Source organism: Struthio camelus, chromosome Z (assembly GCF_040807025.1).
Source record: "Struthio camelus isolate bStrCam1 chromosome Z, bStrCam1.hap1, whole genome shotgun sequence".
In the NCBI taxonomy this organism is placed as follows: Eukaryota; Metazoa; Chordata; class Aves; order Struthioniformes; family Struthionidae; genus Struthio; species Struthio camelus.
Window position 1 is genome coordinate 26,677,435 of NC_090982.1, and position 15,051 is coordinate 26,692,485.

Here is a 15,051-nt window from a genome sequence, read left to right on the forward strand (position 1 = left end):
ATAATGCACTGACATATATATTCTACTTTCAGTATTGGAGTCCTTGCGTTAAGAAGTCCTTCCTTTATTCTATTCCCACTGATGTCTTCAAAACAATCCACTCAAAAGAACGCACGTATTAGGCTCTTATCCAATTTAAAAGCTAAACAGACTCTAGCCCCTGCTCCACAACCTGTACCGTGACATAAGACAGGCAATATTGTAGGATTCACAACAGGTAAGAAATACATCTACCAATCACTGCTGAGAAACAAATGACTAATAACAAAGTCGGAGGGAAAAAAGGTAACTTAGCTATGCTGTTTCCTGTATAATGAACAACTTTTCAGTGCAATGAATAAAGCTATAAATCCTGAAAAACAGTCAAACAATAGAATCATGACAGAAATCACAAAAGACACAGAAGCGTTAAAGTTAAAATGCAGGGCACTAACTCCTTGGGAGTCAAAGGATATATACATAAATACACACGCACACACTATTACAGGGACTAGAAACTACAGCAAGGAAGAAATCTTCCCTCTTCCACCAGAACAAAGGTGGCATCTCCTAAACGCACCTTTAGACAAAATTTGCATTTGTAATGCCCAGCTGCTGCCAAACATGCTAAGAGATTCATATGCAAAAAAGGAAATCTGTATGCGTGTTTTTTTTTTTTAAACAGAGTAATGCTGCACACATTTTGTGAACATCAGGGCAATGAGTAGTTTGCGCTGAAGTACATCCATATGCCTCACCTGTGAACCTGCTGCTGCATTATTTATGAGATGATTGTTGGGATGAGAAATCCAGAACGTTGAAACCGCCCTGAAATATTATTCAGAAACAAGCTATTATTCAGAAGCTCTATGTTCCTTACAGAAATCTCTTATCTGTCATAACAAGTAGGCTAGAAAATGCTAATCTGATGCCTAAATTCACTAGTTTAAATATGAAAGAAAAAAAAATCCCACAAAACCTCACATTTAAGTAGTCACGAAAATGCCTCTTTTTTAGTTTGATGCACAGTATTTTAAAACATTTCAAATACTCAGTGCAATGATAAACTGTTTTAGTAAGCTTCTACAATAAGTTATTGCTATGAATAAAAACTAGTGGCAACAATTTGAGAATGTGGGGGCCTTTGCACAGAAATAAAGTTGCGATCTTAAAAGTTTTTTGAACATGTACCACAAGAAATAACAATTTTTCTACAAAGTAAATTTTTTTTTGTCTTCAATAAAAGGCTAGATACCAATTCTTTTTCTAAACAGTGCTGCTATGTGAATTACATTTAAGGTCTCTGCATTCATTAGCTTACACATAAAAATGTTCTCCTCTCTATACTGTCAGGAGACCCTCAGCATTTTAACTATTGCAACAAGTTCGTTTTTGCTTTTTCACCATGAAATACTCACATGCAGTCTGTGGCTGGCACTGGGACATAACTTCCATACACTTTATCCCTAATGCCAATACACATGGTGCTGTTTCTATCTGTAGGAAGAAGAGTGCCTGGTTTGGTGACTAGTCCAAGGTTGTGGAACAGAGTATTCCTCTGTTCAATGCCATCTTCTATGAAGAAACAGTGACCTAGTGTGTCATAGCCAATGGTGTCCTTTATCTGCAGAAATACAAGTTCATTATGTCATTAGCAATAGCATTGACTGGGATTTATTTGACAAGGGCCATTTAGTTTTACTATGTTGGCACAGCTGGAAATGAAGCTTCAGGATCAGCAGTTCAGATGATTCAAACATGAAGTTTTATTTATCTCTTACAAACACACTACTACGCCTGGAGAGCTTAGCTGCCTGCAAGGATCTGAAAAAAACAGAATGGCAAGATCTGTTATAAAGTAAGTGACTGTCTGCACCTGTTTGTTTATTCATTGCCGTAAAAAACATGCTGCTGAGCATTTAACCTTGATGAAGGAAGGGGACTATTTTTGCTCTAAATGGTTTTAACATTTATTTCAACACAGTATAGTTTTACTGTCCTGGCACCTACCAGCAAGCCATTAGTTGCATGAACAGTCACACATCTGGAGAAGCAGTGATGAATGGAAAGACCTTCCAGATAAGTCTTAAAACTATAACCTCCTTTTTCATCCACATCCCCGCATAGGTGAAAATGCACAGGGTAACTTCCAATCTGCTGCTGCCCCATTTGCTTCAGCTCCACGTAGGAGAGATGAACAGATGTAAAATTCTTCAGAATCTAAAAACATAACGAGATGTCCAGAATGAGTAACAAACTATTTGCTTTTTAACCAGTGGAAATTTAAGCTAATGTATCAGCTATTTCTGCCAGATAAACCTTTCTGCACAGGTATCATGAGACAACATCAGAAAGGTTAGTTGGAACTGACCTTTCTTGTTCTAGATCCCATTTCATGAAACAACATTCCTCATGAATAAAAGCAAAATCTACATACAGCTAAAATAAATTCACCTGAAATTATATTGCTACATTATATTGCTTAGTCTTTACTAGCTGACACGTTAAATATTCTTCACGTACAGCCACATTCCATCTAGATAAACAGAAGTCGCCCACATAGGGCTCATCCACCATGAAGCTGTACCGACGTCCAGCACAAGCTCAGTTGAACAGAATCACAGAACAACACAGGTTCAAAGGAACCTCTCAAGATCATCCGGTTCTCTCGCTGGCCCAACGCAGGGTCAGCTTAGAAAAGCTGCCCAGTGCATTGTCCAAGGAAAACCTCTAACGATACATCCATAGGACAGCAACCGGTTCCTCCCTCTTGTTTTCCTAATATCTAACCAGAGTTTGCCTTGCTGCCCCTTGGTTCCAGTTGCCTCTTGCCCAATCACAGTGCATCTTCACAAAGCATATCCATGTCGTCTTTGTGCTGGGGAGCCCAAAACCAGACACAACACTCCAGATGCGGCCTGGCAAATGCCAAACAGAGGAGAAGAACTCTTCCCTGGATCTGCTGGCTACTCTTGTGCTAACACAGCGCAGCACGTTGCTGGCTGTTGGCCAAGATGCTGCTGGCCTTTGCCACAGGGGCGTGTTGCTGCCTTATGGTCAACTTCTTGCAAAAAGGTCCTAGTAGACAAAGCTGCTCTCCAGTCAGTCAGCACCCTGCCCACGCCATCACATGGTGTTACTCCACCCCAGATGCAGGACTTCTCACTTGCCTTTTGTGAACTTCATGAGGTTCCCTTGACTCCTCTCCTCCAGCCTACAGAGGCCCCTCTGAATAGCAGCACCTCACAACGGACCAACTGCTTCTCCCAATTAAGAATCACCTGTGAGCTTCATAGGACACACTCTGTCCCATTATTCAGACTGTTTAAATAACGATGTTAAACAGCAGTCGCCTCACAGCTGAGGCCTGAGTGACACCGCTAGGAGCTAGCTACCAGCTGGACTTGGTACTGCCGAACACAACCTATTGAGCCCAACGCCTTACCTGATTTTCCACCCAGCAGCCAAGTATTGATACTAGAGCAGAGAAACTGGAAACGCCAGAATTAACAAACAGCTCTCCTTCTGCGGTAACACCATTACTGCTGATATGGACACTCTTTTAAATTAGAGCTCATGAAAGACATCTTTTAGCACCGAACTGAGAGAGAAATAAGAACTCTTCATCAAAATTGCCTCACATACCAAACCAGAGAACTACCCAGCTTCCACACAATTAAAAAAAAAAAAAAAAGCCCATATTCTAAGCTGCAATTTCACACACACTTTAAATCAATAGACGTGGGGGTCGTCAGCGATAAGAGATGATACTGCCTTCCACCAGCCCCTGCACTACCACTGCCTCCTTTTCAGTGATAACTCATATTTACATTGCTTCAAATGGATGCTGGAAATGCACCTCAAAGAGGAACTTCTTTGTTAAGAAAGATACAAAATTGCCTTCCAAATTATGCACAGTAAAGCTACCAACAGAAAGCAAAGAAATTAAGCACTGGAGACATTAAGATAATGGGGCTGTACCAATAATGGAGGAAAGCACAAATACGCTTTTTTACTCCATCTAACCTAATATGAAAAGAGAAAACAAATGCAATAGTGATACACAGGCAGCAAATCCAAAGGAGCTAAACTGAAGAAAAAAAAAAAACTTTTTTTGGTATTAACTTATCAGTACTAGATATTTAACAAATACAATCGTTTTCATACAAACAGCTGAGAAGTTGGCAATACAGTGGAGGACCATTTGAGGTTTTTAATCTCACAGTTCAGGTTCCTGTGCTTAAAATGCAGATGGATGGTTAAATGCAGACATTCCTTCAAGATCTGACTCTTAACATTTAAGAACACTAAAGAAGCAGTAAAGGTACAAACTAATGCCTCATTACCCACTGCCCTAAACCTCCTTTATGCTACTGTCCCCACGACCAGTAGAAATCGCAGGCTGATTAAAACCCCTGAGGCCACGAGTATTTGCTAATGCCTAGCTCTCTCTGCTCGAGCACAAAAGACTAAGAAAAGCTAAAAAAATGCCTTCAGTGCTAAAGTTTAGGTTCTGCAACAGACACCCAACAATAAGGGGAACAATTTACCAACTTCCATGACGCAAAACGTTTGTTTTCTGTTCTATCTTCTAGCCATCTGACAGGCCTGCCCTACTCACCCTATTGTGGTAACCAAAGTCAGATTCACAGCTTGTCCTTAACTACTTTCATTACATTATCTCAGACACAAAAGCATGCTTACAGCCCACTCTGCTTCCGCTTCCACAAAACAAAAGCAGCCACAAAAGGGAAAGGGCTTTCCCAGCATTATGTCCGCCGCTATAAATCTAAGATCTGCATCTCAACGTTTCAAAAAGGGAGATTTAAACTGTGATCAACACATAACACCACAAATAAATTTGTATTTAAAATATAAAGTCTCAAACTTTTCCACCGTGTATGCAGAGCTGATATACTTCTGTGCAATAATCTTAGTACTTAGTACAAAAAAAAAAAAAAAAAAAAAAAAACAGTACAACCCATATGCAGTCTCTTTCCTTTCCAGTGCCTGACTTCTTGAGGTATGTTAAGGAGATGAGGCAGACTTCTAGAATTCAATGCTCATGATTTGGGGAAGAAGGAAAGGAGGAAAAGGAAAGAAGATGGAGAAAAGGCAAATCAAGTTTTATTCAAGTTTACATGCTGAACAGGCAGGGAAGTCACTTCTAAGTTTTAAACACTGCCATACAAAGTTGCAATGTATAAAGTATGCTTCTCCAGCATTCAAAGCACTGATACCCTCTTGCCGCAGTTCTACAATTCAAGGTGTGGTGAGTTATATCTAACTTCGGGAAAGCTGAGAAGACAGTCTTTCAGGCAAAGTAACTATATGAATTGACGTTCTTCAAATTTTCAAATCCCTCCCAGTTTAGCAGCAATCCTTTTGTCCTCGATATGTCTTTACGCTACAGAAAGCTACTTAAGAGTGTTTTTCTTACCTTGATATGTCCACCAAACGTATCATAATTGAAAAACTGACACTCCTTTTCACGATAGCACGTATTTTCTGTTTCTCCCTTGATTAAGATGTTCCTTGTAAGGACTCCAACTTCCGCTCTCATGTCTATTCCATCAATTACTTCTCCCACATGAGGATATTGAGGATTTTCTGTCCAAAAACAAGTTTGAATTAAAAAAAAAAGTGCAAGAAGTTTAATTGGTTTAAAATTAAACTAGTTATTTTATATAGAAAAATTATTTTTAGCACCAAAACTAGCATTCTGGTACCTTAACAAGCTTTTAAAAGCTCTCAGCTTTTCTCATGTTAAGGCACACAAAGCTTTTAACGGGCAGATGACAAACATTAAGCAAGCAAAAACCAAGTAAACTCCCCTTCTCCAGACGTGGTTGCTTCTGTGATACTTGAGCACCTTATAGCGTGAGGGATCAAATATGCCAATGCATGTTTCATTCCAAAGTAAAGCGCTGTATATGTATTTTTCATTTTACTAAAAGGACCAAGACATCTCCATTTTTGTCATTCCTAAAACAATTCCCAATATTTTATTTGCAAGTGAACATTAACCTCAACCTAACAGTTTGTAAACAGAACGGGGATGTATCTAACTACAGATAAGCTTAAATGAATCCAAAGTATCTAGAAGGGTTTTAATGGAACAAAGACAAATGCAGATCTGCTTTAAAAGAAAAAAAAAAAAAACACACACTGGTTGCCTTATCTGCTCCAAAGCAAAATTAAGACCTAAAAACAAAGCCAAATGCCATCAGAAAATTCTACATCCGCTCTCTCCAAAACAAAATACCATTTGCTTTCTTGACCAAATTTGTTCTTTCCCAGATAGACACATTAACTAAAATTAAGAAAAAACAAAATATGCTTTTTTTTTTTTTTTACAGTGTACTTTCAAAGAAACAGTCGATTCCTTACTCATCAATACAAACTGAGAACATGATCCAGTCCAGTAAACCTTAAAAGGAGTTTAATTCTTTTTTTAAAAAAGTAATTTTCTCCTTTGTTTTTCCATTTATCGTTTCCTTGAAATGTCACTGCCACTGCCATTTCAAAGCTTTCTCAGAATCTTACAGAAGGATACAAGCTAAACTTATATACCATAATGTGAAACAGGCCAGGACTTATATTACTGATGCTCCTAGCAAAATAAATGCTGTAGCTGTTCAGGATAGAGAGAAAGGGAAGGAAGAAATAAAAAAAAAAAAAGAGAGACACAATGGAAGCCTTTTCAAAAAGTAGTTACCCTAAATTTTTGTATCTTGCTAGAATTAGATGGGATTAACAAAGCTGTAAATGGGACTGCACTCCTCTCCTTGAAGTCTGACTTATTGTTCTTCCCATAGCTGAGTAGCATGCACATATCAAGTGAGGAGACAGCAACGACGCCTCCTATAAAACAATATACTACTACATTTTTATTTTCCAACTAGAAAAGGGTCAAAAGAGGAAAGAAAAGAAAAATTCATCTCCTTTAACATCTTTTAACAATATAGATACAGTTCTGGCAGCATTGACTTCCACAAAACATGAAATTTTCTCTTTTATGCCATACTGCAAGTATGCCATAAAACAATTTATTTAAACAGATTCTTTAACAGCAGCTGCTTTCTTACGGTACCCAGTTTCCAAGAGGAAACAGAATTTGCATATATTCTATTCAATGGTGACAGAAAATCTCAAACTTCATACTGCAAGCTTGCACTTTAAAATAACACATATGAGGTGAGAAACTTAAGAACAAAATCGAAGATGCTTCGTGCACACTGCCACTAAATCAGCTCTGTGGTTTCATGCACGCTGGTATTCTCTCATGTCTAATAAGGTGTACTTATATAAGTTTTTTTCCTGCCTAGAACTTCACAGTGCAGTCAAACATATCTTAGCACAGCTAATGCACGGCGTGGGATGCAAACAATGCTGCAAAGCGGATATATAAATGGGCAGTCCCAGCAGGCACAGAGGATCAGGAAAGTTTGAGGGCGCATACAGTAAAGCTCTAGGGGAACCAAAAAGCAGAAGATAAGAGCTGTTTGAAGAAGAGGAAGTCACACATTACAGCGGTGAATGGGACAAACTCAAACCTCCAGAAGTTGCCTGCCAAGCTGCAGCTAACCCTGCAGACCACCAGAAAAGAGCAACGTGGGAAGTCCAAGCTTTGAGACGTGGACAGACCTTGCTGGGAGGAGGAGGCCATTGGGTTGGTGTGGAGGGGGAGCAGGGTGGCAGGAGGAAAACACAGATGTCTGCAGAGCCAAGAAGTTGGTCCCACGGGAGGCCGCCGTGAAGTCAAACGGCATGAGTCAGAGAGTGAAAGGAAATGGGCAACAACACGTATGACCATTTTGTGCGCATCACGCCCAAAGAAAAAAGCTAGCCTGGGATATCCTGTGCGGGCGCAGGCTTAGAGCTGCCAGTTATTTTCATAACCATTTTACCAGGGGCGGCACGGATGCAAAAACTGAGGAACAGAAAAGACAGGTTCAAAGACTGCTTTTTTTCCCTTTCTTTTCCCAAAGGAAACAGTTAATGAGCCAAACAATAATCCAAACACATATAAAGAAGATTAGTGAAATGATAGAAAGCAGCTAAGAAGAGAAAACAAATGTAATTCATCCTTGGATGAAAACTAAAGCATTCACTGAGCCTGGGAAGAAAGGCAAAGCAAGGCTAGCAAGGGAAGCATTAGAGACCCGAGGCAGATCTGGCATTACACAGGGCAATTTTATAGTAAGGGGCAGTATACGTTCCTATATATGGCAATAAGGCAAGACAAGAGACATTAACAGACTGTTACTGCTCCTGCTGAAAGGACCTGTTTGGGGTGCATTCACACATTTCACACAAGATTCAGGAAACGCTGACCATTCCCATACCTTTGACTTTGACCTGGTGTTTGCTGCACTCTGGGCAGGGAAGAAGAGTGAATTCCTCCGTCTGATACATCGAATAGTCTGTGCTCGCAACCACGATCCGGTCTCCGGGCTCCCAACTACTGACATCATCCAGCAGGTTCAGTATCACTCCACCCACGGCTTCCACCTGGAAGCCTGAAATTGGGACACCTAATAAAAATGGGAAAAACAAAAAAAAAAAAAAAGAAGGAGGGAGTAAATACAGTAAGAGACTGTGTTCACCTCTGTATGAAACCATCTCCAGGAAGATCGTTAAGTTCTGACTAATGATAAATTTGTGAGACTTCACATATTTCAAAACCCTCTAAAGAGTCTGCTTATTTTGTGGATCTCAGAAAGAAAGAAAGGAAGAGACAGATTTAACAGTGACAATAAAAACTATAGCGGTAAAAGAAAAATCAGTAAGTATCAGTAAAATCTATAAAAAATTGATATATCAGACAGCAACAACTTGTAGATCCAACCAGCTCTGCATTTTTAAAGCGATACGTTTCTGCATCGTAAAACTTTGCAGATGTAACCAAGGACTTGGCAAGTCAAAGTAGCGGGACTTTCATTTTGTGCACAACTAAAAATGGTTTGGCAGGCTAAATCACACACACATGCAATTTCACTTTCTGATGGATTTGCCCGAGTTCAGCAATTCTAATTTCATTCAACATTTTATTTATTGCACAAGGAAGAACTGAATCAGGATCTGGCTTACCTTTATAAAGGAGCCCCTACTTTTATCGTATCAGCAAGTAAAAGATATATTTTAGCTTTTTTTTTTTTTTTTTTTTTTTTTAAATGTGAGCCAATATGATTGCATAGGGCCATAGCAAAAAATATACGGGTAGTAAAAAGGGTAGTGCAAATAGCTGAACTACTTTAAAAACAGATGTCTGACTACCTTAACAAAAGTCTTCTGAGGTAAAAACAATATTGTTCAGTAATTCCAGAAGCAGACGACAACTGTCCATAGATCAAAGGTCCTCTTGAAAAACAACCAGAGGATAAAAGTAGGTGAGTGGTAGATCTTTCAGGTTCTTTATACCAGACCATCAACTTTGAAAAAAGTTGCCCAATACTGATGAGAGAACTGAACTTCACCATCATAAGGAACAGAAACTCATAACACAGATAACACTTTTCTCTCGGTTTGTACATAGTTTTCCTTTTAGGATCATAAGCAACATCTCAGAAGCTTAGATTTAAAATACATATGACTGGCAGACTGCTAAAAGAAACAAAAGGTCTGTTTCAGTGTTTAGTTAGAATCCTTATCTCTATCTAATATTCTAAAAATGAAGATGGTAATTGCCTCTTAATTGAATGCCTTTCACATACTGTACATAATTAGACCAGAATATAGATTGAGGAAACAGGCTGTACTGAAAGAATACTGTGTCCTTGTACTTAATCCAACTGCCAGGCCACATGCGTAGCAAAAAGCAAAACTCACAGCAGCATCCAGAAACTGGAACTGCAACTCACAGTTCTAGCGAAAAAAGCGTACACAACATTCTTATTTTTCCCTGGCCCACAAAGTTTTACCAAATGCTTTCCTACCATCGTTCCACTCGCTGTATGCTCTCACAACAAACTTCTGGCCATCCACGGTGAAAAATTCTTTCTGAGCAAGAGCTTTCCCACCAGTGCTGTGATTTTCATAGTTTCTCACCGATTCATTACAGGAAGAATTTCCACCACCTATGACACCAACTAAAGCCCAGGCTTGCCTGCAAAAAAAAACCCAAAGTAAATATGTAAATATAATCCCCCTAAACAAACTCTTCACAAACAGCCACAGGACAAGACAAGGAACACAGAAGGTATTTATAACCCTTCTGCTACTCTCCCAAACTCATTTGAAAAAGCAATAGAAAAAAACCCTGACATATATCATTCAAAAGAAGCATAGCTGGAAACACTTGGTTCTTCTGTATAAAAACTGGCAAATATACGATCACTTCATTTAGAAGAGAAGCCTTTCAGATACATTTTTAGCACACTGTCCAACAAGATACCTTTTTTTTTTTTTTCTTTTTTAAACAAACCACACAAGATGAGTGATAGAAGTAATACTGGCTCCTGTTTACAAACAGGTTTACTGGAGCAGAGGAAGACTATGAGGCAGCACTGACGGCTTCTTGCCGCAGCAATGCTGTCAGCCGCTGCCCGTAAGCAGCGTTCACACAAGAGTCCCAGGAGACGTCTTTACATCAGGCTGGGAGGGACGCACGCGTGGCCGCAGCTGCTGGGGAGCAGGGTATTTGGCAACATCTTTTGAATCTTTCAGGATACTCACACAAAAAAAAAAAAAAAAAAAAAAGAAAAGGATACTCTTAAAACCTTTGGACGAGTGCTCTTGTGGAGGTTTTTGAAGGCTGAGGCCAAGGGTTTCATTTTTTCCCTCTGCTAGCCTTTCCCTCAGCTGGACAGTTATCTTGGCCAAGTGCCTGCTGGGAGCTGGGAACTGTCTTTGATATATTTCCACTTCCTTACAGCTCCGCTCAACGAATTCAAGTTTTTAGAGATGGAAAACAAACTGTGTAGCACAGAACGCTGCCACCAAGTTGAAAAATCAGTATTTTGCTGTTTTTTACTGCTCCATAAGGCCATAATTACGCGCAGAGGCAGCAGACAAGATCCTCATTACAAAGCAGAAACAATTACATTATTGAGGTTTGAATCAAAGGAAAACAGGACCAGTCGGCTGGACGGTAGTCCAGGGCTAAGGCAAAGGCAGGTATTAGAGCCACCAGCTGCCTTTATTTCAGCCCTCTTACATTCGCCTTAATGTTTGGGTTTAAAAGACCAAATTAAATTGTTTGGTTTTAACCCACTCATGAGAACAGTATATACTAGGCATGCTTTTCAGTGGTACCAGCAAACAAGGTGAACCTTCCATACACCAACATTTAAAATAAATACCACAGAATTTAGCACACTGTATTTTGGATGAAGAGGCAGAAGTGGAGAAGGACATAACGTGGCATTTCTCACCACGCTGAACTCTGTTTTATTAGCTTCACAAGTTTAATGAAATGACCCTGTTTTGACTTGATGACCACCAAGAAATGAGTTACTTGTCCATCTTCTGCTGCAGAGAGCAGAACAACACAACTGTATGTATTTAAAGGCTTGTAATACTAATGAAAATAGACAGGAATTAGTTTAGCAGAAAAGGGGGAAAAAGCTATCTACTTCACAGCAGCAGGTTAAAGCAGTTCCTCATTTTAGATTAATCGCTGTGGCAGTCACAGGCAGAGATGAACACCAAAACCCGTCATCCAGATCAAGGCTAGCTGCTCAGGTACCGAAAAAAAGCTTTCATGTGGTCTTTTCAACTTTCAGAAGTGGTACTTATTCTAGGACACGTAGGTCTCACTACCTCTAACGAAACTGCTTCGCAGGCAGGCTTGAAAGCACTTTCCACACGACCAAACGGCCAGATTTTTTACACAGCTATTTCTAAGAACATTTTTCTGAAGGAAATCAAGGATGTAATATGTAATCTTGACTGATATTCTGACACGGCTTTATCGAAGCAGAGGGAGGAAAATAACTGGAATCCAGATTTTAGGGGATAACGGGGGCGGGGGGGGGGAGTGGTAAGAATAGGATAGAAAAACTAAACTACTGATTTTCTGAAAAACAAAAAGAGGTTATACAAAACCATCTTTATGGAAGCTGAAGACCTGGTGAACAATTAGACGATTTGGTGTCCCTTTCACACTTATTGTGAACCTGTATTGCGCAAGCAAAAGTCAAACATGCACTGCAAAAAGTCACTTACAATAAGAAAATGAATGGCACAGTAGTTTTAAGTTTCCTGCTTTAACACCTCTCATTATACTTACACAACTCTTGTTATACTATACTGTTTTATCTTATTATTTGTCCCACCATTTGAGCCCTAACACACTGAATGAAAGGAATGTAAAAGCTACAAAAACACCTTACAAAGGTACTTCAATAACAAAATATGTTTACAGGCTAGTTCCCTTGAAGTATAAGTGAAGGAGTAATGCACTTTGGTTTCAACAGTGCACAGGCACAGACAGGATGTACAGGGTGGTGTGATATACCTGATCAACTCCCCTTCTCTGCATTCGGTCTCCAGCATGTCATTCCTTGCTCTCTCAAATATCAAATCATATGCATTAAAAGCTCCACCTAGCACCTATTTTCTATCTGTCTGTTTGAAAGGAAGTAAATTCCTCACTGTACCTAAATTTAATTTCTATAAAGAACAGTGAATGACAGTAACTATGAATTAGTAATAAAACCTATAGATATCTGTAGGTATTGGGGTCTGCATTATCAAGATACTACACTGATAATTAATCCTTCTAAGATTTTAAGAACAGGCACTGTCAGTTTAATGAAATCCCCGAAGAGGGTAGAAACTATATTTAAACTTTACTCAATATGAAAGGGAAAATAAACTATTTACCTGTAACTCAATCCGCTGACAAACTTGCTTCCCAGAAGATTCTGAATAGTCAATCTAGTTTCCTCCAGTAGATTTTTAGCAGCTGAATCTCCTACAGCAATCGCAACAATGCGACCAGGAGTTCCTTTCTTTAGCAAGTTCTGGAGTTTCAAGCTTTCTTCTGAGAACTGATGAGTATCAAACTTTAATATTTCCAAAACCTCTGCTGTGTCCTGATCGATCACCCTCACATTTAGTCCTCGGGAAAAATTCTTTTTAAATGTATAATGACCATAGGCCAGCCCTGAGAAATACATAGTCTTTGACAGAAGAGTCCATGATACCTTCTGGTGCCCATGCAGTTCCAGCGTCCCTTCAGGGCCCACACCAATAAATTTTTTGCCAAACTCCGGCACATCAGCATCTTCATTTGATTTCCCATACAAAATGATAGTTGCTTTGGATTTATAGCGGCATTTCTCTGCTCCAACATGAAGCATTCCACCATCCTTTATCAGGATAAAACGAGTTCTCAAAGTAATATTTTTAGAACCCTCTTTATCATCACCAAAAACAAGTAACCCTAAAGGAAAACATATTTTTGTAAGCCAAAGTAATATCAAAGTAGACTCAAAGAACCCAGTTCTCCAACAACAGCAACAAAAAAGTTAGAAAAGATTTAATTTCCATCCCCATGAAACAAGCAAGTCAGCTTTTAAATATATTCAAGAATACTTTGGCAAGGAACTCCTACGAGCTGTGATTTATCTTTCTAAGAATTTGGTGAGTTTATGCCTAAGTTTTTTTTGCCGTTTTGGTCCAATTGCTAACACATCACGACTAACGTTAGAAGACAATCAGATCCTGCAGCCAGGAAGCTACTATGCATGCTTCCGCTTGCTGTATCTTCCAGAAAACCATGCCATTGCCCCACTGAAAAGACATGAGAGCATTCATTCAACTTTTTAATGTTTGATGCTTCTGGCTTGGGAGCAGACAGAAAAGTAAAAGCAGAGGATCTGGTCAATAAGCTGCAATACAAAATTCCCATGCATTCTGCAAATCACAGAATCTCAAAACAAAAAGTATACAGTCAATTGAAGCTTCTTATTCATCTTGCCATGACATACCTCCATCCTGTATAACAATAGAGTGTACTGTAGCATCTGAATCCAGACGAAATAAATCCCCCTTTTTGATAAAAACTCTCTTTTCGGGATCTTGCCCAGGGCTCCAGTTTTTAAGACGAGGATTCTGATCGGGACAATTCTCTGCAATAAAATATGAAATTCAGTTTTTAAAAATAAGCTGTCACCAACAGGCCTACAGCAGTCAAGGGAGCATTAGGCTGAACACGGGTAAGGTAGCACCAGTCACCCTTAAAAGACTCATCACCTTCTGCGGCTACAGTACTTCAGTGACTGGTGCTGCAATTTGCATTTGAGTGGCCAAAAGGTTGCAGTAAAAGCAGCTAAACTTTTTACAGGAAGGCAGGCGTTCCTATGCTTAAATGAGAATCCCTGAGGACCATAAGCAGAGTGAACTGTTGCCATACGCTGCGCTTTCAAACCCCAGCACGCCTTATAATATTTGTCCAGATTGCCTAAACTGCCTAGATCAGGTGCACAGAGGTAAGTGACGAGCACCGAGATTTGCAACAGTCACGCTGAGCACAGGACACCCTAGGACAGCTACCCAAAATACTAACATAGCTATAAGGCACCTGAAAACGTCACCTCCCTCAAGGTCACGGGCACCTGTGCGAGAAAGGCTGATCCCCTCTTGCTCTTAAGCATCCCAAACACTTCTTCAGGTCCAGGCTTGCCGGCAACTCAGAAATAGGGACAAGGCAGATTTCATATACTAAGTATAACACCTTCCCAGAAGGTTTCCTAGGAAGCGAGGAATTGTGGGTTCAAACTCGCAGTTTGTACTCTTTAAGAAGTCAGCTTAAATATCAGGCTATACAGTAGGTGGAGCAGAGTTGCACTATCGCTGTTGAAATCCCAGGACAGGTTTGGCACCACAAAGGCAACACCACCATACCACGAGGCCAGAATGGGAGATGCAGCATAAATAGCTGCTGTAATGCAGCAGCACAGACATACTATGAAAACACAGACTGGAAGTATATTTCTTGTATTTTCTAAAAAAAAGTGAAGGGAGGGAGGAAAAAAAGGGACTACAAAGGTTTTCGTTAAGGCAAAACACAACCAAAGAGATGCCAAAACAAACAGGTTCACAGCCCAACTGAGAGTAATAGTC

At 39.7% G+C, this 15,051-nt stretch overlaps 2 protein-coding genes across 12 annotated transcripts in view; one reads left to right on the top strand and one right to left on the bottom strand.

The window, feature by feature from the left end:
* CZH9orf85 (chromosome Z C9orf85 homolog) overlaps nt 1-15,051 on the top strand; it is a 457,360-nt gene that overhangs the window by 369,751 nt on the left and 72,558 nt on the right. The gene's annotated exons all lie outside the window — the stretch shown is intronic.
* Nucleotides 1-15,051, bottom strand: part of CEMIP2 (cell migration inducing hyaluronidase 2) — a 54,074-nt gene that overhangs the window by 15,532 nt on the left and 23,491 nt on the right. For all 11 annotated transcript variants that reach the window (XM_068927247.1, XM_068927248.1, XM_068927249.1 and 8 more), the window contains 8 exons: nt 13,917-14,057; nt 12,808-13,369; nt 9,918-10,087; nt 8,328-8,516; nt 5,420-5,589; nt 1,990-2,199; nt 1,398-1,603; nt 738-807 (listed from right to left, as the gene is read on the bottom strand). In XM_068927247.1, the coding sequence (XP_068783348.1) occupies nt 738-807; nt 1,398-1,603; nt 1,990-2,199; nt 5,420-5,589; nt 8,328-8,516; nt 9,918-10,087; nt 12,808-13,369; nt 13,917-14,057 (1,718 nt within the window). The remainder of the gene's footprint in view (nt 1-737; nt 808-1,397; nt 1,604-1,989; nt 2,200-5,419; nt 5,590-8,327; nt 8,517-9,917; nt 10,088-12,807; nt 13,370-13,916; nt 14,058-15,051) is intronic.